The sequence below is a fragment of the Mustelus asterias genome, chromosome 21 (genome assembly GCF_964213995.1).
Source record: "Mustelus asterias chromosome 21, sMusAst1.hap1.1, whole genome shotgun sequence".
Classification (NCBI taxonomy): domain Eukaryota; kingdom Metazoa; phylum Chordata; class Chondrichthyes; order Carcharhiniformes; family Triakidae; genus Mustelus; species Mustelus asterias.
In genome coordinates this window covers 46,519,759-46,544,396 of record NC_135821.1, presented here as the reverse complement: position 1 = coordinate 46,544,396, position 24,638 = coordinate 46,519,759, and the positions used below count along the sequence as shown (strand labels likewise).

General features: G+C 44.5%; 1 protein-coding gene across 1 annotated transcript in view; it reads right to left on the bottom strand.

Annotated features, from left to right (window-relative positions):
* Positions 1–24,638, bottom strand: part of csmd2 (CUB and Sushi multiple domains 2) — a 1,866,499-nt gene that overhangs the window by 313,059 nt on the left and 1,528,802 nt on the right. Inside the window, exons 28-30 of the mRNA XM_078237109.1 lie at positions 20,624–20,762; positions 16,121–16,308; positions 2,830–3,024 (exon numbers count right to left, since the gene is read on the bottom strand). Of these exons, the coding sequence (XP_078093235.1) occupies positions 2,830–3,024; positions 16,121–16,308; positions 20,624–20,762 (522 nt within the window). The remainder of the gene's footprint in view (positions 1–2,829; positions 3,025–16,120; positions 16,309–20,623; positions 20,763–24,638) is intronic.

Below are 24,638 nucleotides of genomic sequence, written 5' to 3'. Positions count from 1 at the left end.
AATTGTTGCCTTTCATTCCCATCTTCTGCTCACCTGTTCTTACGTGAGCCAGCCAGAAGGTGATCGACTTTGGCAGCACTGGTAAACCCCGCCGGCGGAGAGGACCAGAAGATCCCACCGATGGCCTCATTGAATAGCAGAACAGGCTCGGAGGGTTATATGGTCTACCCTTGTGCCGACATGCTAGCCAGTTTACTTCAAAATTAGTTAACTCTGATGTTATAAGTGCACACAAAACAATGACATTGCAAAGTATGAAATCATGTATTTATTACTACCAACAGATATTTCTCGCCTTAATTTTTCCAATGTGCTAAATTTAATTATGCTTAGAAACTAAATGTACTCGGATTATTGGGTTATTAGGAAACTGGGGTTAAAAGGATAATTAGGATTCTTAATGAATAAATATAATAAAATTACCTAATCGTATCTTTCAAAGATTATATTCAGGTAGAATGGTCAGATCAAAATTTAGATGATGAAAGAATTCTGATTCTAATAGCGCATAATAAACATTGACTTGCACAATAAACAAGTCAATGTAAGGAATCAGCGTAAAATGGCAGGTTAAAATTATTAAAAAACAGTGCTTTTTATTTTCATGCCATTTATGTTCCAAATTCAAACTATTCTCCATATAATAGCCTGTTCTTCTGTGGTATTCCACGGAGTGACACAGAGGATGTTGTTTTCTCATTACAAGAGTGCATTACAGCATCATTAGAACTTCCAGATAAAAACATTAAATTTAAACGAGTGCACTATTGCTCATGACTTGAGTCACTTAATTTTTCAAGAGGAGAAACGCCTGATTAAAAAATAGCACGGAATGAATATTAGACACTTCAGTCAGTAACGGAGCAGAAACAAATGTCAAATAATTCAAATCAGACGAAAATATACAAAATTAAAACTTGAAGAAAGTGCAGCATGTTGCAGATGCCGGATAAAGCCTCATTGTATGGGGGAATAAAAGGATAGCAAAGCCTCATTTCCAAAAATGAAGCTTAGGGGAGCATTGGAACTGTAGGTTTAAGCCTCTGAAATGAGTAACCCAAAGAAAGAAATCATCACAGGAGTGTGAAACACTATAGAGGCAACTGTACCGTAAGGTTAGTCACTCAACATGAATTATTAATATGTGATGTGATTGGATCAGAAATATTACTTTTAGAAAATTCAGAAAATAATGCTTGCCACTGGTAACCCTTTGCAAAATGATCTCCTGAGTGAAACAATTGATTGGTTTTCTGATGTTTGCTGGCCCTTAATGTCAGGTGGACAAACAAGGGTAAATAGGCATTACGGGGAGAGGGCTTGGGTGGTTTGCGGTCGGTGCAAACTTGATGGGCCAAATGGTCTCCTTCTGCACTGTAGGGATTCTATGATTCTGGCTGCAGTTTCATAACTATTTTTGAGCTGTTTTATGAAACCCACCTACCAACATTTGGTTGTATGGTTTTTATTCCTGGCTTGCACGATGGCACAGTGGTTAGCACCTCTGCCTCACAGCGCCAGGGAATTGGGTTCAATTTCCGGCTTGGGTCATGTCTGTACGGAGATTGCACGTTCTCCCCATGTCTGCGTGGGTTTCCTCCAGGTGCTCCAGTTTCATCCCACAGTCTGAAAGATGTGCTGGTTAGGTGCATTGGCCATGCTAAATATTCCCTCAGACACCAAATATTCCCAAACAGGCACCGGAGCGAGGCGGCTGGGGGATTTTCACAGTAACTTCATTGCAGTGTTAATGTAAGCCTACTTGTGACAATAAATAAACTTTACTTTACTTTTAATATCTTTCTCATATGCAAGATTGTGTTCCACCAAATCAGTATAGTTCCCTTAACAGAGAATGAACATTTGCTATTCGACCTTTAACCAAGAGAATACTTTCGAGCATGCCTACGCATAGATGTGTGTGTCAACCCTGATTCTCTTGTCCAGTAATAGCCCTTGACACAAACAAACACAGCAAAAGGGCATCAATGTTTGCATTCACCGCATCAATAGAAATCTGGCCCAGCTCATCACACGCCCATTGTCGAACTCAACTGGCTTGCAAATCCATAGAATCCAACAATGCAGAAGGTAGCCATTCGGCCCATCAAGTCTGCACTGACCACAATTCCACCCAGGTGCTATCGTCATTACCCCATGCATTTACCTTAGCTAGTCCCCCTGACACTAAGGGACAATTTAGCATGGTCAATCCATGTAACCGGCACATCTTTGGACTGTGGGAGGAAACCGAAGCAGCCGGAGGAAACCCACGGAGAAGGTGCAAACTCCACACAGACAGTGACCCGAGCCGGGAATCGAACCTGGGTCCCTGGCGCTATGAGGCAGCAGTGTTAACCACTGTGCCATTTTTTATCACAGAATAAAAACTGGGCGGGTTGTATAAAGGAAGATCTGTTCCACAAGATCAATACAAATATGCTGAAGACAAAAAAAATCATTGAAAAGTCTCTACCGTGAATTCTATAATGAGGTTTTAATACCAACCATGTCTTTCAGGGAGTTGATGAGAATGTAATCATTGTGTGAAAAATAAGAGAGTGAAAGCAAGCCAGTGTGATGAATTGGCTGTGGACATTCATTGAGAAGAAATAACTTGTCCAGGTACCTGGACACTAATGGTGTACGCCATGTTGGCCTTTGCAAAACTGGAAAGAAAAAGCATTGTAAAATGGAACAGCAGAGGGGAAGAAAGAGAGGATTAAAATATTGACATTTTTCCTTCCAGCATGATGGTGACCTGCCATTGCAAGCTGCATTTTGTACATACATATCGAGACTGACACTTTCCACTTGGAGTGCAGTTACCTGAACAGGATGGAACGGGTTTGTTCCAGGAAGGTTTTCCATCTCCTCCCATGATGCAAGTCAAAGTTGAATAACCAACAATCTCATAGCCGCTGTCACAGTAAAAGGTCACTGTGGATCCGAGCTTGAGGTACGTTCCGACCCTTGTGCCGTTCTTGATTGTTCCAGGGTCAAAGCAAGATTCTCTGGGGTTTTCTTTAATTAGAAAAAAATGCATTGAAATTGTTAATTACTTGGCTGTTTATTTCTTTGTAAAAACTTATTCCATTGACGTTCAAACTCTGGAAAGGTTATGTCCATTCTGCTACTGTATTATGAAAGACAATTTGTAATACAACAGCACAAAGAACTCAAACAAAATAGTTGCATCTAACCAGACATTTCCCAGATAATATGAGCTACAACTCAATGGCACTCACCTGTCCAGCTGTCAAATACAACTTCCCTGCATGTTAGTCCGGGAGTGGGGCAAGTGGGTTTGGTGGAGATGGGGGAACAATCATAACAAATGAGACATGTTTACGTAGTGTCTTTCATGACGACAGGATGTCCACAGGCACTTTACAGATTGTAAAATCCTTTCTGAAATGTCCCCACATCCATGTGTACCTAACATAGACAGGTATGCCTTGCCATCAACAGATCAAATTCAAATCTTCATCCCAATTTCAAATTCCTCCAAAGTCTAACTTCACTTGCTTCTGCAATCTCTTACACTGTGAACTCTCAACATGTGTCTTCAGCCCTCCTCCTGCTCTGGGGGTCTGAGCATTCCCTCTACTGCTCCACCATTGATGGGAGTGCCTTTAGCTGTTGCCTACTCTCCGGGACACCCTGTTATAACCCCTTCATCCTGCTGCTTTCCTCCATCTGTAAAAATCTCCCGAACAACAAAACATTGGCTGTCTCTCCTAACTCTTCCTCCACTGCTTTGTATTTGTTTCTTCTCTGGGTAGCTTCTTAGCATGATTGCTTCATTAAAGATATTGGGTAGAATTTCCCCATCCTGCCCACCACGCGAGTCGTAACGGGTGGGACACGGATCATGCAAAGGTCCGTTGACCTCAGGTGGGATTTTCCGGTCTTGGGTGGGACAAACTCGGCCGGAAAATCCTGCCCGTTGAGCAGAATTTTGCTCCAGGGTCAGCAATTGACATCCGGACCATTTGCAGGTCTTGACCTTGTGGGGGGGTTGGGGTACGGCAACAGCCCATGATTTTGGCAGGGGTTGTTAATTAGTTGGATGGCAGGTTTGGCAGCCAATAAACAACACCTGACACAAGACGATGAAAGCGCAATTTCTAAAGGCGCCATCACAGTGCTTACCACAGCAGCCATTTTGAAGCAGGGTGCAAACCCCAAAGCAACAGGAGGAGAGCCGGAGGCCAAGCACTTGTGGCAAGGCCACTCCACTCTTCACAGATGCAGAAGTTGTAGTGCCACTTGAGGGAATTAGGAGGGAGGCTCTAGTTTCAGAGTGTAGCAAGGGAAAGTCACCCAGTGAAAGAAAGCAGGTCTGGTCAGAGGTGACAGGAACTGAGCAGCACGAATAGAGTATAGACCAACCAGGAGGTTCAATGACTTTCTCCGCTCTGGTAAGCTGAGTGCAAAAAGAGACCCAGATGACTGGTCTCCGAGGTCTGCAACTTCCAGCTGAGCAACCTAAGGGTCCATGGTGCCCCTGAACGTGGGAAAAGTATGTGCCAAGGGTAATTAGTGACCCCCTCAGCAATCCCCAAAGCACTGTTGAGGAAATGGCAGCACTGATATATGCAACTAACATAAATGAGCCACTGGCATTGGTCAGAGAGGTCAATAATATCTTATCCACTCTCTTTTGTCTTTGCTGAGGGTGAAGACACATGATTCAAGGGAGAGGATTCACAATGGAGGAGGAGTCGCCCCAGCTGGTTATTGTGGCTGCCCTGGGGAAAGCAAATGATGGAAATCATCACGCTCACCCTGTAAGAACAAAATGTGCAATGGAGGTCTAACTAGAGAAGAAGGTGAAAAAAAGGGGGAAGCGATGGTCTAGTGGTATTATCACTCAACTATTAATCCAGAAGCTCAGCTAATGTTCTGGAGATCCAGGTTCGAATCCCGCCACGGCAGATGGTAGAATTTGAATTCAACAAAAATATCTGGAATTAAGAATCTACCGATGGCCATAACACCATTGTCGATTGTTGGAAAAAAACATCTGATTCACCAATGCCCTTTAGAGAAGGAAATCTGCCATCCTTACCTGGTCTGACCTACTACATGTGACTCCAGAGCCACAGCAATGTGGTTGACTCTCAACTTCCCTCGGGCAACTAGGGATGGGCAATAAATGCTGACCAGCCAGCAACACCCATGTCCCATGAATGAATCAAAAATGATATACAAAAGGAGTTGCATACATTCCTCCTCATAAGACAGCATGTCAAAAGACTCAGCACTGTTGAGGCTTCTGCTGTCAATGGCTAGTTCTCAGGATCTACTTCATGTTTCTCCCAAAGAGTCAGTTGAGGAAGATGAGCACCAGAACACTGTCACATCACCAGAAGTATTACAGGCATCTGAGACAGCAGAGCCAGCACTGTCAGATCAAACAAGTATACCTTCCACCAGTGCAGGTACACTCATATTGGTAAGTCCTTGTGTCTGGTTGGAACATCTGGCAGGTCCTTGTGTCTGGTTGGAACATCTGGCACTGGATGAGAAGGATGGCAGCAGTGGACAGGAAGATGTGAAAGTTGGAAAGGCAGCTGTGAGCAGTGCCCCTCGGGCCATGGAGCTGGATGGAGAGACAGGGCCTCTGGAATCACAAGCAAGGAGGCTCCCGATGGGAAGGGCACGTCAGGGGTCCGGCAGGGGGGCCCATTGGGAGGGTTCCAATGCAAACGACCCGTGTCAGGGATGATGTGAGTAATAGCGTGTCTGTATCGGTGGTCCATGCCTTGTGCTTCTCGAACGTCTGGCGATTATCGTAAGCAGTACTAAGGTTTTGAAAGTTTGGCCACCCCTCAACTATATCCTTCCAGAGCTTTGCCTTCTTCACAAGGCTCACAATCTCTCTGGAAGGCCATATTAAGGAGAACACAGCAGATGGCCACAATATGCGAGACCCTTGCAAGAGTTTACTGCAGGCCACCACCTAATCGATCCAGACACCAGAACCTGCTGTTCCATGGTGGTCCTTGTTTGTAGCGTCACTGTGGCTCTGTCTGGAAATCACATAATAGAGTGAATGGTCACGTCTTCTCGGGATATTCCTTGTCCCATAGAATCTATTCATAAGTTCAGCTGGTGGCATGAAGAGCACTGGGATGCAGCAGCACATACTGGCATTGTCACTGGACTAGTAATCCAAAGACCCAGGACAAGATTTGAGGGCCCGCGTTCAAATCTCACCACAGCATAGTGAAATTTGAATTGAAAAAAACATCTGGAATTGAAAAGTCATTGTCAATTGTCAATTGTTGTAAAAACTTATCTGGCTTTAATGTCCTTCAGGGAAGGAAATCTGCAGTCCTTAGCTGGACTGGCCTACAAGTGACTCCAGATCCAAAGCAATGTGGCTGACTCTCAACTGCTCTCCAAGGGCAGCTAGGGATGGACAATAAATGCTGACCAGTCAGCTTCGCCCATGTCTCACAAATTAATAAAAACCTACACATCAAACTGCAGTGGTTCAAGGCGGTGGCTCATCGCCACCAAGGGATGTGTAATCAATGCTGGCCTAGCCAGCGACACCCACATCCCGTAAATGAACTTTTAAAAAATGACTCCTTATGTAGTCCCAACAATTGAGAACAACTGTTTAGTTAAACTACTCGCTGCAACTTCCAGCATGCAGGGGTGAGGTTTTCTTAATTTCCACAAGCATGGTACGTAATCAGTCTAGAATTAACCAGGGCTCAATTAGTGGACACAACACCACACAAATGAGAGTGGATCCAGTCGGGTAAATTCACCAATATGTGTTGCACAGATAATCTGCATTTTCAGGGGGCAGATGTGACAACACACAGGGAATCAATGCTCATCGAGCTCGTGATATCCACACCCCCTGAAACAATCTCAACAAGCCCAATCTCCACCTCATGCTCGCTATAAGCAAAGCTTCCATTGCAAGTGCAGCGATACTGAAATGATCCACCTACATAAAGGGATTATTAAATATTTGCTGTGCCTCTCTGCCAGCAGCTACATTGACTCTCAAATGCCCTCTGAAATGGAGGGCAGTTCGGGATGGGGAATAAATGCTGGGCTCAGTCAGTGATGCCCACATCCCGTAGATGAATGAAAAATAAGTATCCAGACTGCTGGACAATAAAGGCATCATAGCAGTTGCCAGAATATTGAGCTGCCACATGCATGAAACTCCTCATGGTCACAGATCAGCTGCATATTTAGGGAGTGGAATCGCTTCCTGTGGTCATAAGGGTGCAATCAAAGATGCCCTGCAACACAGAGAATTCAGTGCTGGAAGTGACTCACACTTCCCTTGCACCTACAAGGCACTCCCCTCAGGTCTTGCAATTGGAGCATCAATGAGATGCTATGGTCTGCTACCACCTATGAGATGCCACCAAGGTCTGCTGCTAATCCTTGGCCTTGGGAAGAGACAGAGGTAAAGAAATTTGACAGCTACTGACATGGCATGGTGAGCTGTGTTATGGGTTGTGAGATATTTTGGGTCAAGGGCACAAATTTCAGTGACCATCTGCCTAGATAGGTGCAGCCTCGTGTGGCATTGGTTTCTGACAGGTCCATGTAGTTTTTTTCTATGGTGGTTCACTTGATGAACTCCGTTGCCTTTCTACCACTCGTTCCTCTCCACTGCCTCCCCATTTCCAGGGCTCTGCAACTACTCCTGAGGATGTTGATCCTTATCGCTGCTTGACCCAGTCTCGGAAAACTTCACTCCCATGTCCATCAACCTCCTTCACAATGACCTCTGGATGCCCAGCTCCCCTGTGGTCCCATAATTCCTGGAGAGTCATGATCCCCTCTGCTGCCAAAATGGGTACAGTCCACTTGTTCTGCTACCGGTGTTCACCCAATGGCACCTGTACGCCAATGGCTGGGTGCCCCTCTCAGCCTGTTATGAGCTGACAACAAAATTGTTAATAAGGTCAATTGGCCACTTATCCAAATCAGGCAGGGTGCCTCCCTGTCTTTCCCCTGCCCGGTGTCATATCGGTGGGGGCGCAACAGCAAGATCAAATCAGCATGCTGGTGGTCATTTTCAAGCCTGCCCATCTCTGAACTCACCCTGTGGGAAGAGTGGGGTGAGGTTAAAGATTCTTCCTATTATACATATATGGAAATCATAGTTATCATTGAATGACAATGACAGATTAGAGGAACCACAAATTAAATAGAGGAGATAAAGACAATGTGACAGCTGAAAGATCACTGGGAGCTAATTCCATTCATATCAGTATTTATTTTGTAAAATTCAAACTCAAACAGACAATTTCTATTCAAGTCACCCCCACCTATCTTTTTGAGAAAAGGGCGTTTCAATAAAAAACAATAAGGAAGTAAAGAATGGAAAGAGTTAACAAAGTTAACTCAGTTTTAATAAAAGGTGGATTTGTGAATAAAAAGTAATTCGAAGCAATTGGATTCTGTCCCTCACAGGATTTCTGACAATTAAACTTTTAAAAAAGAGGATCTGGTAGTGAGATCCCTTCAAGGAAATAATTTGATAGTGTTACTTAGTCGGGTGTTACTGGGGTAGGAGTTGGACACTACATTTAAAATTGAGTGGTGTACCAGAATGGAGGAGACCTTCTTCAGCCTTAACATTTGTTCATGTTGAGTCACATTTTGGGCTAATTTTAACTGTTGTTAAGGCCGACAGGTGTTTAAAGTTTATTTTTTAGTAGGCTTACATTAACACTGCAACGAAGTTACTGTGAAAATCCCCTAGCCACCACACTCCGGCACCTGTTTGGGTACACATAGGGAGATTTTGGCATGGCCAATGAACCTAACCAGCATGTCGTTTGGATTGTGGGAGGAAATCGGAGCACCCAGAGGAAAACCCACACAGACATGGGGAGAACATGCAGACTCCACACAAACAGTGACCCAAGTCAGGAATCGAACCCGGGTCCCTGGCGCTGTGAGGCTGCAGTGCTAACCACTGTGCCACTCGTGCTGTTGAATCTCAGAGTTGTGGGAGGGGGGGGGGGGGGGTGTGATGGAAGGGAGCAAGAGGAGCAACTAATTCATTTCAATTCAGGCATCTGGCTAACAAACGTGTACAGTTTGTGACAACTTATATTCTCTATTTATAAGTTATTCTCTCAATAAGTTGCGCACAGGTGACGTAACCAATCAACTGTCAGAATTTAAATGATGTCAATGAATTAAAGCTACAATTGGAATCTTCATTTTAATATTGAAATGACACTGCCTAACCCAGGCACTCAATCAATTTATTTGTAGCCGGGATGTCCATTCAGATCAGGTACAGGCCTCTGCTCCGTTAAACTGCTTAATATCGCACCCATTTGAACAGGAGCATCAGCACTGACTCAGACTGTGGTGAGCTGAGGAGTTCAAACCCACGGTGGCAGTATGTCACAGATGCGAGAGCGAAGGAGCACTTACTTCGTGTGAGAGTCATTTCATTCATTTATGTAAACACTGCAATAGAGGCAATAGAAACTTTTACAGCTGAGCTGTGAAAAATTCTTGAGGTGTACCACAGGTGATTCTTATTACTGTGTTTAATGGTTCCATCAGTCCAACTACCATTAAATACAATACTAACAGAGCATTTCCATGCGTCCCAAGTTGCAAGCAAAAGCACAGTGGTACTTGACTTGAAGTGTTTCATTTTTTAAAAGCTGCTACCAATGTGCTCTCCAGCAAACTCATTTCCACGGTTGTTAATTGCAAGTGAGGAACACATCCAAGCAAGACTGTTTACAGGTACTGCTACGAGAGCAGTTCAGAAATAAATAAACCTTTTCTGTGTTTACTTGTGGAAATGACTCCAATCTCTGGAGCTGACACTTGTTTACCTTCAAACTGTTACACAGGAAGGATGCAACGATTACCAAAAGATCACGGCACAGTGTTGAGTCTGTGCTGGAAATCCAAGCCAAACGGTTCTTGGGGTTTACTGAACAGAGGCAGTCGCCATCTCAATGGGTGTGACGACAAATTGCCCAATTTAAGGGTAGCACTGTGAAGGGCTTGGCAGCCACTTTTTTTACCCACCCTATCATCGCAACCCCATCATGCCATATATACTGGGGAGAAATATCAAAATTCAGAAAGAAAAATCAAACATGAATAAAGGAGGAGAAGGAAAATGATGCTTCTCCATCAGGACAGAAATTCTGATCAAAGCTCCTCACGTCCTGAAGTGTTGGATGGAAATTACTGCCTACGGGTTAAGGGTGAGTGGGTGCATTTAACCAGGCAGGTGGGTGCCAGGTAGGGACCCCACCATCTCCCTGTCTTTACCCCGGTTAAGTTTGGGGCGGGAAGCCTTGTGCACGGCTTTCCCACCTTGTCTCGAATTGAGGCTCTTAAGTATGCAATTAATACCCTTTGCCATTGCACGGGTAATCTCCCGCAGCCCCAATTTGGAGACCTCCATCCTGCCCTCACTCACCTGAGGCCTGCATCTTCACTGATCCCAGACCACTGCCTGGGACCATTTCCAAAGCGCTGTCTGACCTGCTGAGCAGTTGCGGCATTTTCTATTTTGCCTGAAATTTCCAACAACTGCAGTATTTTGCTTTTGAATTGATGTTTCTCTGCAGAAACCTGAAAGCAGCTGGACGAGATCCAGGTTAAGGTTTAAGCTGACCCTGTGCTGGACAACCTGTAATTTACTTATCGCCCAAGGGCAAATTATGGTAGTAGGGATAATTTTCTCAGCATGTGCTGTGGATAGGAAAATTGCCTCCTATATGTTTGTCTTTGACCTCGTGCTGAGATGGTCATAGCAATAAGGGCTGGAAGCAGTGTCATGCTATTGAGATGATTATACATGAAATGTCACCAAACAACTCTGTTTCAAGATTTACCTTTTTAAAAAATGTCATTGTCTCAGTTGAAGATGGAAAATAGGCCACACTTGACACAGCGTCGACTGTCTACTCTGTGTAAGGATGAATATAGAAAATCCTGGAAACACTTCGTACGTCACACAGAATCGTTACAATACAGAAAGAGGCCATTCAGCCCATTGTTTGTGTGCTGGCTCTCTGAAGGACCAATTCATCCAGTGCCACTTTCTTGCCTTCTCTCCAATGCCCTGACATTCTTCCTTTTCAGATAATAATTCAATTCCCTCTTAAATAACTGAACCTGCCCACACTTCACTCTCAGGCAGTGCATTCCAGATCCCAAACACTCAGAGTAAAAATAGTTTTTCCTCTTGTCACCTTTGCATCTTTTGAAAATGACCTTAACTTTGTGCCCTCTTGTTCTTGATCCTTCCAGCAATGTGAACAGTTTTACCCTGCCTATCCTGTCCAAGCGCCTCATGATTTTGAGTATTTCTATCAAATCTCTTCTCAACCATTTCTTCTCCAAGACAAACTGTCCCAACTGAGAATCATAAAATCCCTGCTGTGCAGAAGGAGGCCATTTGGCCCATTGAGTCTGCACTGACCCCAATCCCACCCAGCCCCTATTCCCATAACCCCAAATATTTACCTTGCTAGTCCCCCTGACACTCGGGTCAATTTAGCACGGCCAATCAACCTAACCCGCACGTCTTTGGCCAATGGAGGAAACTGGAGCACCACGCGGACATGGGGAGAATGTGCAAACTCCACACAGGCAGTGACCCGAGGTCAGAATTGAACCCGCGTCCCTGGTGCTGTGAGGCAGCAGTGCTAACCACTGTGCCACTGCAAAACTTCTCCAATCTACCTACAAAATTGAAGTTTTGCTGAAGAGAGAAACATATTGCTGAAGCTTTTAGTCTTGTGCTCACTGGGACAAATACAAGAGTGCCAAATTTCAAACGATCTCAAAATTTCATACTACAGGAGGAAAATCAAGTCAACATTCACAAGTCAACTCCGATTGGTTAAAAATTTGAACGACAGGTGAAACAAGCGGGTTCACATTGTTACTATGCAATGATTGTGCAAGTGATATTTTCCCACTAACAGGGTACTATCATCATTCCAAAAAGGTCTTCTGCCTATCGCAATCTGAATTTTACTGCCAGTGTGAAGCCAGGTATATTGGTCACGTGCCCCAGTATGTTCCTTTGGTTGTTCATAATAGGCAGAGGACAAACCATATTTAACCAACCTGCACTCTCAAAACCCAAAACAAAATGCCCACTATTAGATTTGATTCTGGATTTGGCCAGCACTTGCAGAACAATCCTGAGTGCGTTAATAGCTACACTAATAGCCAATTTAAGATCGTAGCCAAGCCTGTGACATGGCTTATTCACACTTGCTAGAATCTACATACGCAGATATAGACAGGAACCCATTCCCTGCAAACAAAGGAATATGTTCAAGCTTTACTCCTTTTTTGAATTACCTGGGAGCTATAACATTCCCTGTTGCTTTAGCCAAGGCAATGCCTTAACCAATCAGTTGACTGGCCAACTAATTAGTGCCCTTTGCATGTCTTTGCAGCAATATTCAACTGTTTGGAACTGATTTTCTCATCCCTGGAAGCAGTTTGGTGAATCTTTTCTGCATCCTCTCTAATGTTTTCACATCTTTGCCAAAGTGTGGCATTCAGAGCAGAATACAATATGCCAATTGGGGCTGAACCAGGGTTTGACACAAGTTTAATATAATTTACTTGCTTCTGTATTCTATGCCCCAAATAATAAATTCTAGGATACCATATGTTATAGTAACTTACTCTGAATCTGTCCTGCCACCCTCAATGGCTTATGCACATATACCCCCAGCAACCTATGCTCCTATACCCTGCTTTAGAATGCCTGGAAAATGGTATGAGAGAAACAGAGATCTTGGAGGGAATTCTGTGGCCTCCCAGCCACGTGTTTCTTGGCGGTGGGGGGTGGCGTACTGTTCACTGGTGGAGGATTCCCCTGTCCTGCTGCTGTCAATAGGATTTCCCTTTGATGTCATCTCATGTTGCCATGAAACCCATGGGAGGGGGTGCGCTGCCAGTAGGACCAGAGAATCCCACCGGCATGAACAGCCGAACCACCACCCCCCCCCCCCCCAAACTCCCCCCCCCCCCAACTCCCCCCCCCCCCCCCAAACCCCCTACCCTTAGTCATTAACTTTGTTTCTCTCCACAGATGCTGCCGGACCTGCTGAGTATTTCCAACTTTTGTTTTTATTTCAGATTTCCAGCATCCACGGTATTTTGCTTCTGTTAAGGATGAATGCATCATCAAAAGCTCTAAGCAGAGGAATCTGCCATGTTTTTGGAGTGGGGGAATGGATACTCATGTTCGATCTAGTCAATGGTCCACATATAATTGGGTAGCACTCCAAATCTCAATTTGCTAAGGCTTCAAGACATAGGGTCACAGAATCCCTACAGTGCAGGTAGAGACCATTCAGCCCATCAAGTCTACACTGACAACAATCCTACCCAGGCCCTATCCCCGCAACTCCACCTATTTACCCTGCTAATCTCTCTGACACTAAGGGTAATTTAGCATGGCCAATCCACCTAACCCGCACATCTTTGGAGTGTGGGAGAAAATGGAACTACCCAGAGGAAACCCACCCTGACACAGGGAGATTGTCCAAACTCCACACAGTTGAGACCAGAATTGAACCCGGATTCCCTGGCACTTTGAGGCAGCAGTGCTAATCACTGTGTCACCATGTCACCCTGCTACAAATCTCACCACCCCCGCTTTCCTCTTATCTGCCCCTCCTTTGCACTTTGTTTCCACCTTGCCTCTACCCAAAGTTTTAAAATAGCTGGATTTCTCTTCGAAAAGATGTATGCAGCTTTTCTGAAGCCACATGCTCTTTGCAGTTTTTCAGCAGCATTCCTTATTAGGGCATGAGTAAACTGATACTTCAATTAAATCCCTGTTTAATAAGAAAAAACACTGAACACAAATATGTTTTGCACTCTGCAACAAGGTCCTTAAAATCACGAATTATGACTGCATTTTCAGAGAATCCCTAGATTCTCATTATTTCGGTACTCATTTGTATGACAGTGAGTCACGTCATGGTTTAGAGCATTTTTGGAAACCTCCTCCACAGTTCTAATGTCAGCTTGTTTCAATTACCTCAGTAATTTCCCTCACATTAACAAGCTCATGTTTATTTAACTCAACGCGTTACTGGAACACAATTCAGTCACTTAAATTCCACAGCTTATGGCCTTCATTGTTAGAATGTAACTGATGATCGCACTGGATCTGTTGTAATGTGACCAATGGTAACAGGTTGTAAGGGTCAGCTGTCCCAGTAAACCATGAAACCAAAGACAGAATGATGTGATGATCAGCTGACCAACTGACTCAGTATAAATAAGAACCTGTTGGGAATTGTTATTTTACTTGGAATGGCCCAGGGCGGGGCCTCAAGTTTGGGTTAATGAAGTTTCTTTATTCAACCTTTTCTTTGATTTATAAGTTGGAGTAAGTTTTGTTATATTTGTATTGTCTACACTGGAAGAGTTCCTTCTGGATTTGTTTTTGTGATGTTGATTGAGGGATAAGCATTAACCAGGAATCCCCTTTTCTTCTTCAAAGTAGCGCCATGGGAACTTTTATGTGTACCCAAGGGGAGCAGCTAAGTTTAACATTTAGATTTATAGCTCTGACGAAGAGTCATCCAGACTCGAAGCATTAGCTCTATTCTCTCTCCACAGATGCTGTCAGACCTACTGAGGGTTTCCAGCACTTTTTGTTTTTGTTTCAGATTCTAGCACCTGCAGTATTTTGCTTTTATCTCAAGTTTAACATTTCCTGTTCCGAACAGCCCTTATGGCAGGAGTTAAGCATGTAAAATCCATTTCAGGTGCTGATCTATAGTGCATTTGTTTAATAGCAATGAATATTGACCCGTGATGTGTTGCTTCCCTCTATTTCTTTGAGACCACAGCTCGGACACCCACCAGGAAGTTAGCTGATCCACCTAAGTGGGTAACTAAAGGCTAGCCACTGTCTGCCTGTGTTGAAAGGGCTGGCCAATGTGCGGGAAAGCTGCCATGCCTCCTTTATAAGCATTCCATGATTCATGGAGGAAGCACCCCCACCATCCCCATGCCCCACCTGATGGAATTGGATGCTCTTATGCTGAGTGCGCTAACAGGTGATGCCTCATGACCACCCCCTTCACCAGACTCTGCCTGCCTGGTGTTGGAGGCCCCCATCACCTTTCTTTTGAGGGTGCTTCCTCCTGGAACTCCTGCCTGAGAACTGGCCATCATTCGCAGTGACATAGCTGAGGCTACAGAGCCCTCTGATTGGGCCGGCAGCTCCTCAAGGCGGGCTGCCGTCCACTTAATCTGCCGATGCCACCCCTCCAATGGTGGGTCTCTTACCCTCCCAACAAAATTCCGCCTGTCATCTCTCAGCCATAGAGACAGGAGAGCAACCAGTTCCAAGCAATCACCGAACAGCAATCCAGGGGCGATGCGGTGGCACAGTGGTCAGCACAGCTGCCTCACAGCGCCAGGGACCCGGTTCGATTCCCGGCTTGGGTCACTGTCTGCAGAGTTTGAACATTCTCTCCGTGCCTGTGTGGGTTTCCTCCGGGTGCTCCGGTTTCCTCCCACAGTCCGAAAGATGTGCTGGTTTGGTGCATTGGCCATGCTAAATTCTCCCTCAGTGTACCCAAACAGGTGCCGGAGTGTGGCGACTAGGGAATTTTCACAGTAACTTCATTGCAGTGTTAATGTAAGCCTACTTGTGACATAAATAATAAATAAACAGTTTTGCTTACCATCTTGGTTTTGATTGTTCCTTTTCTGATTACCCGGTCATGACACTGCCAACCCTATCTTCCGTCTCCCCACCTCACCCCACTGTTAACAAACTTGCCACGCAACTTCTCTTTAAACATGATGTCAATTGTATCTGCACCCACACAATTCTATCAAGAATCAGCCAACTATGCTAGATAATCCCTTAGACATCGCAATACAATAAGAACGACAGATGGCAACAGGACACTTCAATTATTATTCTTATACAATCTTTTTTTAAAAAAGACTTCGATGCATGGTTGCACACGCACACACACCAGCACTACACTTGGAAGCGTTCCCTGGGACTTTGGTACAACCAGCACGTTCTTGTTAAATATTGCCAACACGATGATCTGTCTGGATGAAAATGAGTTACCTGTATATTGAAGAGAAAATCCCATCATGCTGACAGAGGCGTCACTGCGAAAGGCCAGGAAAAGGTTGTTGCTGCTGCTCTCGATTCTGTCAGGCAGCTGCGGGCCTTGAAAGCTGCCAATCAGAGGACTGAGAGAATCTGGTCCATCATAAATGTGAAGGAAGTCATAGCCTGGCTCCACATTGAAGCTGAAAGCAGAGAAGAGGAAGAGTGGTTCAAACAACCTTCAGAAACAATCCAAACTAAACCTTTTTGAGCCAGCTTCAAGACCCACGACCACATGCAATTTTTATTTTGCAAAGAGACCAAATAACTAAATCTTACAGCACCAGGAATCTTATTCCATCAATGTCACGACATATAAAGGCTGTTTTCCTGTTACAATTTGTCTTGCTTAATTGTCTGGAACACTTTTATAAAAGATACTGGCCGGGATTCTCCCAAAGAAATTCCAAGTGTTAAATTCGCGTGAAAACTGGAGTAAATCCCAGTTTTTTTTTCCCAGTGGGAATTTCAAAATTAATCTTCCACGTTCTGTGCACTGCAGAGCGTCTCAGCGTAAATCATGCTGAAAATCTGGGGGTGGGACCTATCCCCGCAGGAGAGGCCGGCAGCATCCCGCTGAGCAGGCCACTGCGCACACACTGATCTGTCAGTGCCGAGATCAGCGCATGCGCAGTGGCCCCGTACTGCCAGCCCCCCCCCGATCGCCGGCCAACTTGGGGATTTCTATCCCGAGCCCGCTAATTCTATTTAAATTCTATTTAAATTCCCATTTGAACAATATATGCGGCTCCCCACTGATTTCCGGCAGGGAGCTGAAGCTGCTGGAAATCTAGCACTGGGAGACACTATCGGGGCGGGACGCCCAGCGCAGGTCCCATGCATTGATCCCCGGCCTGCTAGGCTAAAAGATAAGTGCAGCAGGATGGGAGAATTGCCCCCCTTATCTTAGGTCAATTTTTTATCTTCCGTAATTCATTTTAAATTTCACATTCGTGTGTGGCAGTGGCACAGTGCAATTATCACTGGACTAGCAATCCAGAGGCCCAGAGTAATGCCCTGGGCACTCGGGTTCGAATCCCACCACGGCAGATGGTTGAATAATAATTCAATTAAAATATGGCATTAAAAGCCTAATGATTAACTGTATGACCATGAAACTGTTGTCATAGGGGGAGGAAGAGAGAGGCAATGGCCTAGTGGTATTATCACTCGACTATTAATCCAGAAACTCAGCTAATGATCTGAGGAGCTGAGTTCGAATCCCACCCCAGCAGGTGGTGAAATTTGAATTCAACAAAAAATATCTGGAATTAAGAATCTACTGATGACCATAATACCATTGTCAATTGTTGGAAAAACCCATCTGATTCACTAATGCCCTTTAGAGAAGGAAATCTGCCGACGTTGCCTGGTCTGACCTACAGGTGCCACAGCAGTGTGGTTGACTCTCAAATGCCCTCCGAAATGGAGTAGGGGATAGGCAATGAGGGAAATGCAGTAAGGGATAGGCAATAAATGCTGGACTCAGCCAGCAGTGTACACATCCCATAAAAAAATTTAACTAAAATGTCAGTCTCAGCCTTCCCCCTGTTCCCCCCTCCATTCCATCTTTCATTCAGATGCAACAAAGCCTCTATGATTGACATTTTAAATAGAAATGTCCATTGAACTGCAGGATCAGATGGAAATGGCGCCTGGTCTGATTTTGCCCTCCAAAGCAATCTTAAACAAAATCGATGATACAATCCAGAATCCCACTGAGATCTAGAATCATGCCACTCCCTGTAACTGGAGTAATATTATTACTGACAATTATTATTATTATTATTGACAAGTGAAACTAGGACTAGGGAGCATAGCCTTAAAATAAGGGGAAGCAGATTTAGGACTGAGTTGAGGAGGAACTTTTACACACAAAGGGTTGTGAATCTGTGGAATTCCTTGCCCAGTGAAGCAGTTGAGGCTACCTCGTTGAATGTTTTTAAGGCAAGGATAGATAAATTTTTGAACAGTAAAGGAATTAAGGGTAAGTGGCAGGTAAGTGGAGCTGAGTCCACAGAAAGATCAGCCATGATCTTACTGAATGGCGGAGCAGGCTCAAGGGGCCAGATGGCCTACTTCTGCTCCGAGTTCTTATGTCCTTATTTGTTTTATTTTGCTCATTGATGTTCAGCATTTGTGACGTTGACAATGGAAGAAAAGAGAGACGGGTCTCAAACCTGCTGGGCTGACTCCTTTAGCCCAAAGAGAGGGCACAGTGAAATCCTGGAGCTGTCCCAAAGAGAAGCACAGAAAGAAGAATTGGCAACTTCATGAAGGGAGAGCAAGTGGAGAATGCAGAAAATAAAGGACAGAACAAGAGACTCAAAAAAGGGAAGGAGAGAGGCTACTTTTCCAAACCCACCAGTAGCCCTACCTTTAGTGACAGGGATGTGAAAAGCTGAGCTCTTTTTGTACACTGTTATTGCTTAAAAAAACTTTTTGGAGCTTTTGTTTTTTCCTATGTTCATTGTCACCAAGGATAGGCAGTGAGAGTGGCACTGGGTTTAAAATATAATTTAAATATACATACATTTTCTCTGAGGGGCAGCACGTTGGCATAGGGGTAGCATGTTGGCACAATGGCTAGCATTGCTGCCTCACAGCGCCAGGGACCCGGGTTCGATTCCCGGCTTGGGTCACTGTCTGTGTGGAGTTTGCACATTCTCCCCTTGTCTGCGTGGGTTTCCTCTGGATGCTCCGGTTTCCACCCACAGTCCAAAGATGTGCGGGTTAGGTGGATTGGCCATGCTAAATTGCCCCTTAGTGTCAGGGGGACCAGCTAGGGTAAATGCATGGAGTTATGGGGATAGGGCCTGGGTGGGGTTGTGGTTGGTGCAGACTCGATGGGCCGAATGGCCTCCTTCTGCACTGTAAGATTCTATGATTCTATCAATCTCATAATTTTGCTGAGAATATACGGTGCATCAGACACTGAAACCACTTCAGTAACTTTCAAGAGGCTAATATTGAGTTTAATATCTAATGCAGAAGTGGCATTTTAAAACAGATATTGATTTTAGATGTGGCAAAAGGGATCTGAAAGAACAATTAGCAATGAGTAATTCCAAACCCCACAAGTAAAATCTTCTCTGGTCACAGATCATAGATTTTTGCCACATGCTATTAAATTTAAAATCCTGCTTCAGTTCTCCAAGTGTTACAGGATGTGAACCATATAAATGAGAAAGCATTTCCGAAGGCCTGTTGTTTATCTCCCATTGATACGCACAGAAAATGGTAAAATATTGATATTAGTGTCTAATATATTCCACACTGCTCAGGTCTCATGGGGCTGCAATAATTGCTGTCTTGTAATGCTGCTCAAATCAACACAACACAGTTATTTTAGCAAGGTTTCAGCAGGAGATAATGTCCGTGGTATCTTCATCAGTCCCAGGATGTGAACCCCTGTTGCGGAAAGGTCACCCTGCCACCCTCCAGCTGTCACGCGGCTTCTATTCCACCATTTCCTAATTAGCCTGTTCCAAGACCAGCATGAAATGACTTTAATGATTAAAAGTTAAAAAAAAACTGTTCTGCATGCCTGAGCAATGGTTTAACAAGTGCAAGTGAATATTACGCTTTTAAATTTGTTGAACCACATTTTATTTAACATTGCTTACAACACAGGGGCTTATCTGTGTGACATTCAGCTGTTCCTGGAGCTGGTCATTTATCTCATCAATACTGATTATACACGCAACAATTCTCATCTATTTGCAGCCAAATTTGATCCAAGTTATTATTTATTTATTAGTGTCACAAGTAGGCTTACATTAATGCCGCAACGGAGTTAGTGAACCCACGTTGGCACAGGGATGGCATGGTGGCACACTGGTTAGCATTGCTGCCTCACAGCGTCGGGGACCCAGGTTCTATTCCCGCCTTGGGTCACTGTCTGTGCAGAGTTTGCACGTTCTCCCTGTGTCTGCGTGGGTTTCCTCCGGGTGCTCCGGTTTCCTCCCACAGTCCAAAGATGTGTGGGTTAGGTAAATTGGCCATGCTAAATTCTCCCTCAGTGTACCCGAACAGGCACCCGAGTGTGGCGACTGGGGGATTTTCACAGTAACTTCATTGCAGTGTGAATTTCAGCCTACTTGTGATTAATAAGTAAACTTTAACTTTAAATCACTGGCTTTTCATACTACTGATCCAAATTGCATCAAGGATCTTTCACACTGAATGGTCCTGTCTTCCCATTAGTTTTGAATGTACTCAGTGCTTATGGGCTGGAATAATACTGTAACCCTGTAATTTTGCAATGTCTTAACCTCTTGTGTTTATTACATTGGAATTATAATGTTCCACAGTTAGTATAATCACAGAATCATAGAAAATCACAACACAAAGCAGCCATTCAACCGGCCCCCAGTTTGTTCCTAATCCTTTGTGCTTCACATCCTCAGGTAAGGTTACAGTTCCCTTTTAACAACTTAATTTTCATGCAGATCTTACCTCTGGAAGGTTAGGGAAATGACGTAGTCGGGTGACACTGTCATTTTCCAGTCACATTCCTTGCCATGTGGATAAGGCTCTGGATAAAAGGGAGACAAGATGATTCCTGTGGGTCCAGTCAGGTTCCCACCGCATGGAGCTGGGAAAAGGGGAGAAAATTATTAATCTGAATACCCCGAATTTCAGAAACAAGGTCAATTTTTCTTTAAAGAATTCTATCTGCAGGGTTAACAATATCACATTTCAAGTAATGATTCAAACTTTTCTGTTACGGAGCAAATCAGTGTGAAGTTAGAGGTGTCTGACAGTAGCTGGCAAGGTACTTGTGCCAGGATTATTTATCTCAATCTTCAATCCTTGCCAAATTCCTCTGCCACACCTCTGAAATGATGTTGAGATGCCGGCATTGGACTGGGATGGGCACGGTAAGAAGTCTTACAACACCAGGTTAAAGTCCAACGGGTTTATTGAGAATCACAAACTTTCGGAGCGCTGCTCCCTCATCAGGCTCCAAAAGCTCATGATTCTAAATAAACCTGTTGGATTTTAATCTGGTGTTGTGAGACTGTTTATCGTGCACACCTCTGAAAGGCAGTGACTATTTGCTGATATACAATTAATTCCACAGGCACCAACTGCCTTCCAGTACCTTGTAACTCCTGCCTAAAACAGACATTGGATCCACTATCGATTGAGGGTCCAATACACACTGAAACCTGCTCCAAAAAAAGTCTGATAGGCAGCTGAGTGCACCGACCCCAGTGATGTCTACCTCCACCCACTTGGCGGGCTAGGCACAAAATTGTTCCTGAAAAAAAACGTCCCATATCTTTGGGCAGTCAGGAACACCTCCACTCCCACCCACCTGAAGGCCGGTGCATCTTAACACTCTGGGAGTTTTGGCCTCCATAGCACACCAGGTCCTAACTGAACCAGGCTAGCGAAAATTTCCCTCACAAAGTGTGCGCCTCTCGAGGGAGCAGGCAGAAATTGTGCCCTTTGACACCTTGAGAACTGCAGAGGCCCAACGTGAATGGATCCTAACCATTTTCTGGTGCATTCCTCCAGAGTTAGTGATAGATCAGTGAAAATTACATCGGAATTTCAGTGTCTTACTGTATTTAATAATATTTTTTGGACCTCTTTCTCTCTCACCAATGGCTACCCAAAATTGGGGTATAGATTACAAAAGCAGAGAGGTCATGATGGAGTTGTATAGAACTTTGGTGAGATCAAAGCTGGAGTACTGTGTGCAGTTCTGGTCGCCACATTATAGGAAGGACGTGAACGCACTGGAGGGGGTGCAGAGGAGATTCACCAGGATGCTGCCTGAGATGGAACATTTAAGTTATGAAGAGAGGTTGGATAAGCTTGGGTTATTTTCGTTGGAGCAGAGAAGACTGAGGGGCGACCTGATTGAGGTGTTCAAGATTATGAGGGGCATTGACAGGGTGGGTAGGGAGCAGCTGTTCCCCTTAGTTGAAGGGTCAGTTCCGAGGGGGCATACAAGTTAAAAGTGAGAGGTTGGAGCTTTTGGAGAGATTTCAGGAAAAACCTTCTTATTCAGAGGGTGGTGACGGTCTGGAATGCACTGCCTGGGATGGGTACTTGGCACGCCAAAACATTCAAGGCTGTCGGCCAAGGGCTGGCAAGTGGGATTAGGTGGGCAGGTCAGGGCATTTCAAGTGTCGGTGCAGACTCGATGGGCCAAAGGGCCTCTTCTGCACTGTAGTATTCTGTGATTCTGGTACGATATTGATTTACATTCTACAGTTAACTCATTCTGAAATACCCTTCTGCTGAGATCTTCAAGATTCACCATACCAGTCATCAGCTCCGCGTTACCACAGTGTTGCCCGACCTAAAGTGTCAGCACTACCTTTTGTCCATCCATTGCCTTTATCTATTCTATCTGAAGCCTCCTTTCAAGATTAGAAATCCAGGATACAATACTGCTCGTCACAAAGAGTTATCTCTGGACCTTCTTGCAGCTTTTAGTTTTTTTTTATTTGTATGCTTTTTGTCAATAACATTCCAGTCAGAACTATAACTCTTTGAACAAGTGTGTGGCTAAAGCTCTTTACAGCTGGGGTTAAGGAACATTCATTCACAAAGTGTATTTTTAAAGTGGTTCTAAGAGAGCTGTCAGTAGAACTGTCTCCATTAAACGACTTAAGTGAAGGAAAGATCAAAGATATTAAAGGCGATATATGTAGGTACGTGTATGTGTGCCTTATAAGGAAAGGTTGAGCAGTTCAGAAGAATGAGAGGTGATCTTATCGAATCATCTAAGAATCTGAGGGAGCTTGACAGGGGGAGTGCTAAAAGGATTTCCCCTCTTCTGGGCAAATCTAGAACTCGGGGCACAGTTTAAAGATGAGGGGGGGCTATCATTTGAGAGAAGAGGAAAAATTTATTCCCTTAAGAGGGTTTTTGTCTTTGGAATTCTCTTCCACAAAGAGCAGTGGAGGTTGGGTCATTGAGTATATTCAAGGCTGAGCCAGACAGATTTTTTTTAATGACAAGGGAGCCGAAAGCTATGGGAGATGGGCAAACCCTGAGGTTAAGACAACAATCAGATCCGCCATGATCTCACTGAATGGCAGTGTAAGCTTGATGGGTCAAATGGCCCTACTCCTGCTCCTATTTCTGATACTCTGATGGAGGGAATGAACCTTAAATGCAGAGATTTTCTTGTATGATCGGTAAGAAACATAGAACATAGGTGCAGGAGTAGGCTTTGATTTGATTTATTATTGTCACATGTATTAGTTTACAGTGAAAAGTATTGTTTCTTGCGCACTATACAGACAAAGCATACCGTTCATAAAGAAGGAAACGAGAGAGTGCAGAATGTAGTGTTACGAGGGTGTAGAGAAAGATCAACTTAATGCAAGATAGGTCCATTCAAAAGTCTGAGGGCAGCAGGGAAGAAGCTGTTCTTGAGTCGGTTGTTATGTGTCCTCAGACTTGTGTATCTTTATCCCGATGGAAGAAGTTGGAAGAGAGACTGTCCGGGGTGCGTGAGGCCCTTCATTATGCTGGCTGCTTTTCAAGGCAGCGGGAAGTGTAGACAGTGCCAATGGGTGGGAGGTTGGTTTGAGTGATTGTCTGGGCTCCATTCATGACCCTTTGTAGTTCCTTGCGGTCTTGGGCAGAGCAGGAGCCAAAACAAGCTGTGATACAACCAGAAAGAATGCTTTCTATGGTGCATCTGTAAAAGCTGGAGAGAGTCGTAGCGGACATGCCAAATTTCCTTAGTCTTCCAAGAAAGTAGAGGCGTTCTTAACTATAACGTCGGCATGGAGGGACCAGGACAGGTTGTTGGTGATCTGGATACCTAAAAACTTGAAGCTCTCGACCATTTCTACTTTGCCCCCCTGGATATAGATAGGGGCATGTCCTCCACTACGCTTCCTGAAGTCGGTGAGTATCTCCTCCATTTTGTGACATTGATGGAGAGATTATTGTCATTGCACCAGTTCACCAGATTCTCTATCTCTTTCCTGTACTCCATCTCATCATTGTTTGAGATCTGTCCCATTATGGTGGTGTCATAAGCAAACTTGAAAATCGAGTTGGAGGGGAATTTGGCCACACAGGCCATTCGGTCCTTTAAGCCTGCACCACCATGCAATATGATCAATACGATCATACACTGATCATACACTTTCAGTATCCCACTCCCGCTTTCTCTCCATCCCGCTTTCTCTCCATACTCCATCCCCCCTTCTCTCCATACTCCATCCCCCCTTGATTCCTTTAGCTGCAAGGGCCACGTCCAGCTCCCCCTTGAACATATCGAACAAACTGGCCCCAATAGCTTTCTGCGGTTGAGAATTTCACAGCTTCACAACTCTCAGAGTGAAGAAGTTCTTCCTTATCTTAGTCCTGAATGGCTTACTCTTTAATCTTAGGCTGTAACCCCTGACTCTGGACTTTCCCAACATCGGAAACATTATTCCCAGATCTAGCCTGTCCATCCCATCAGGATTTTATATGTTACGATGAAATC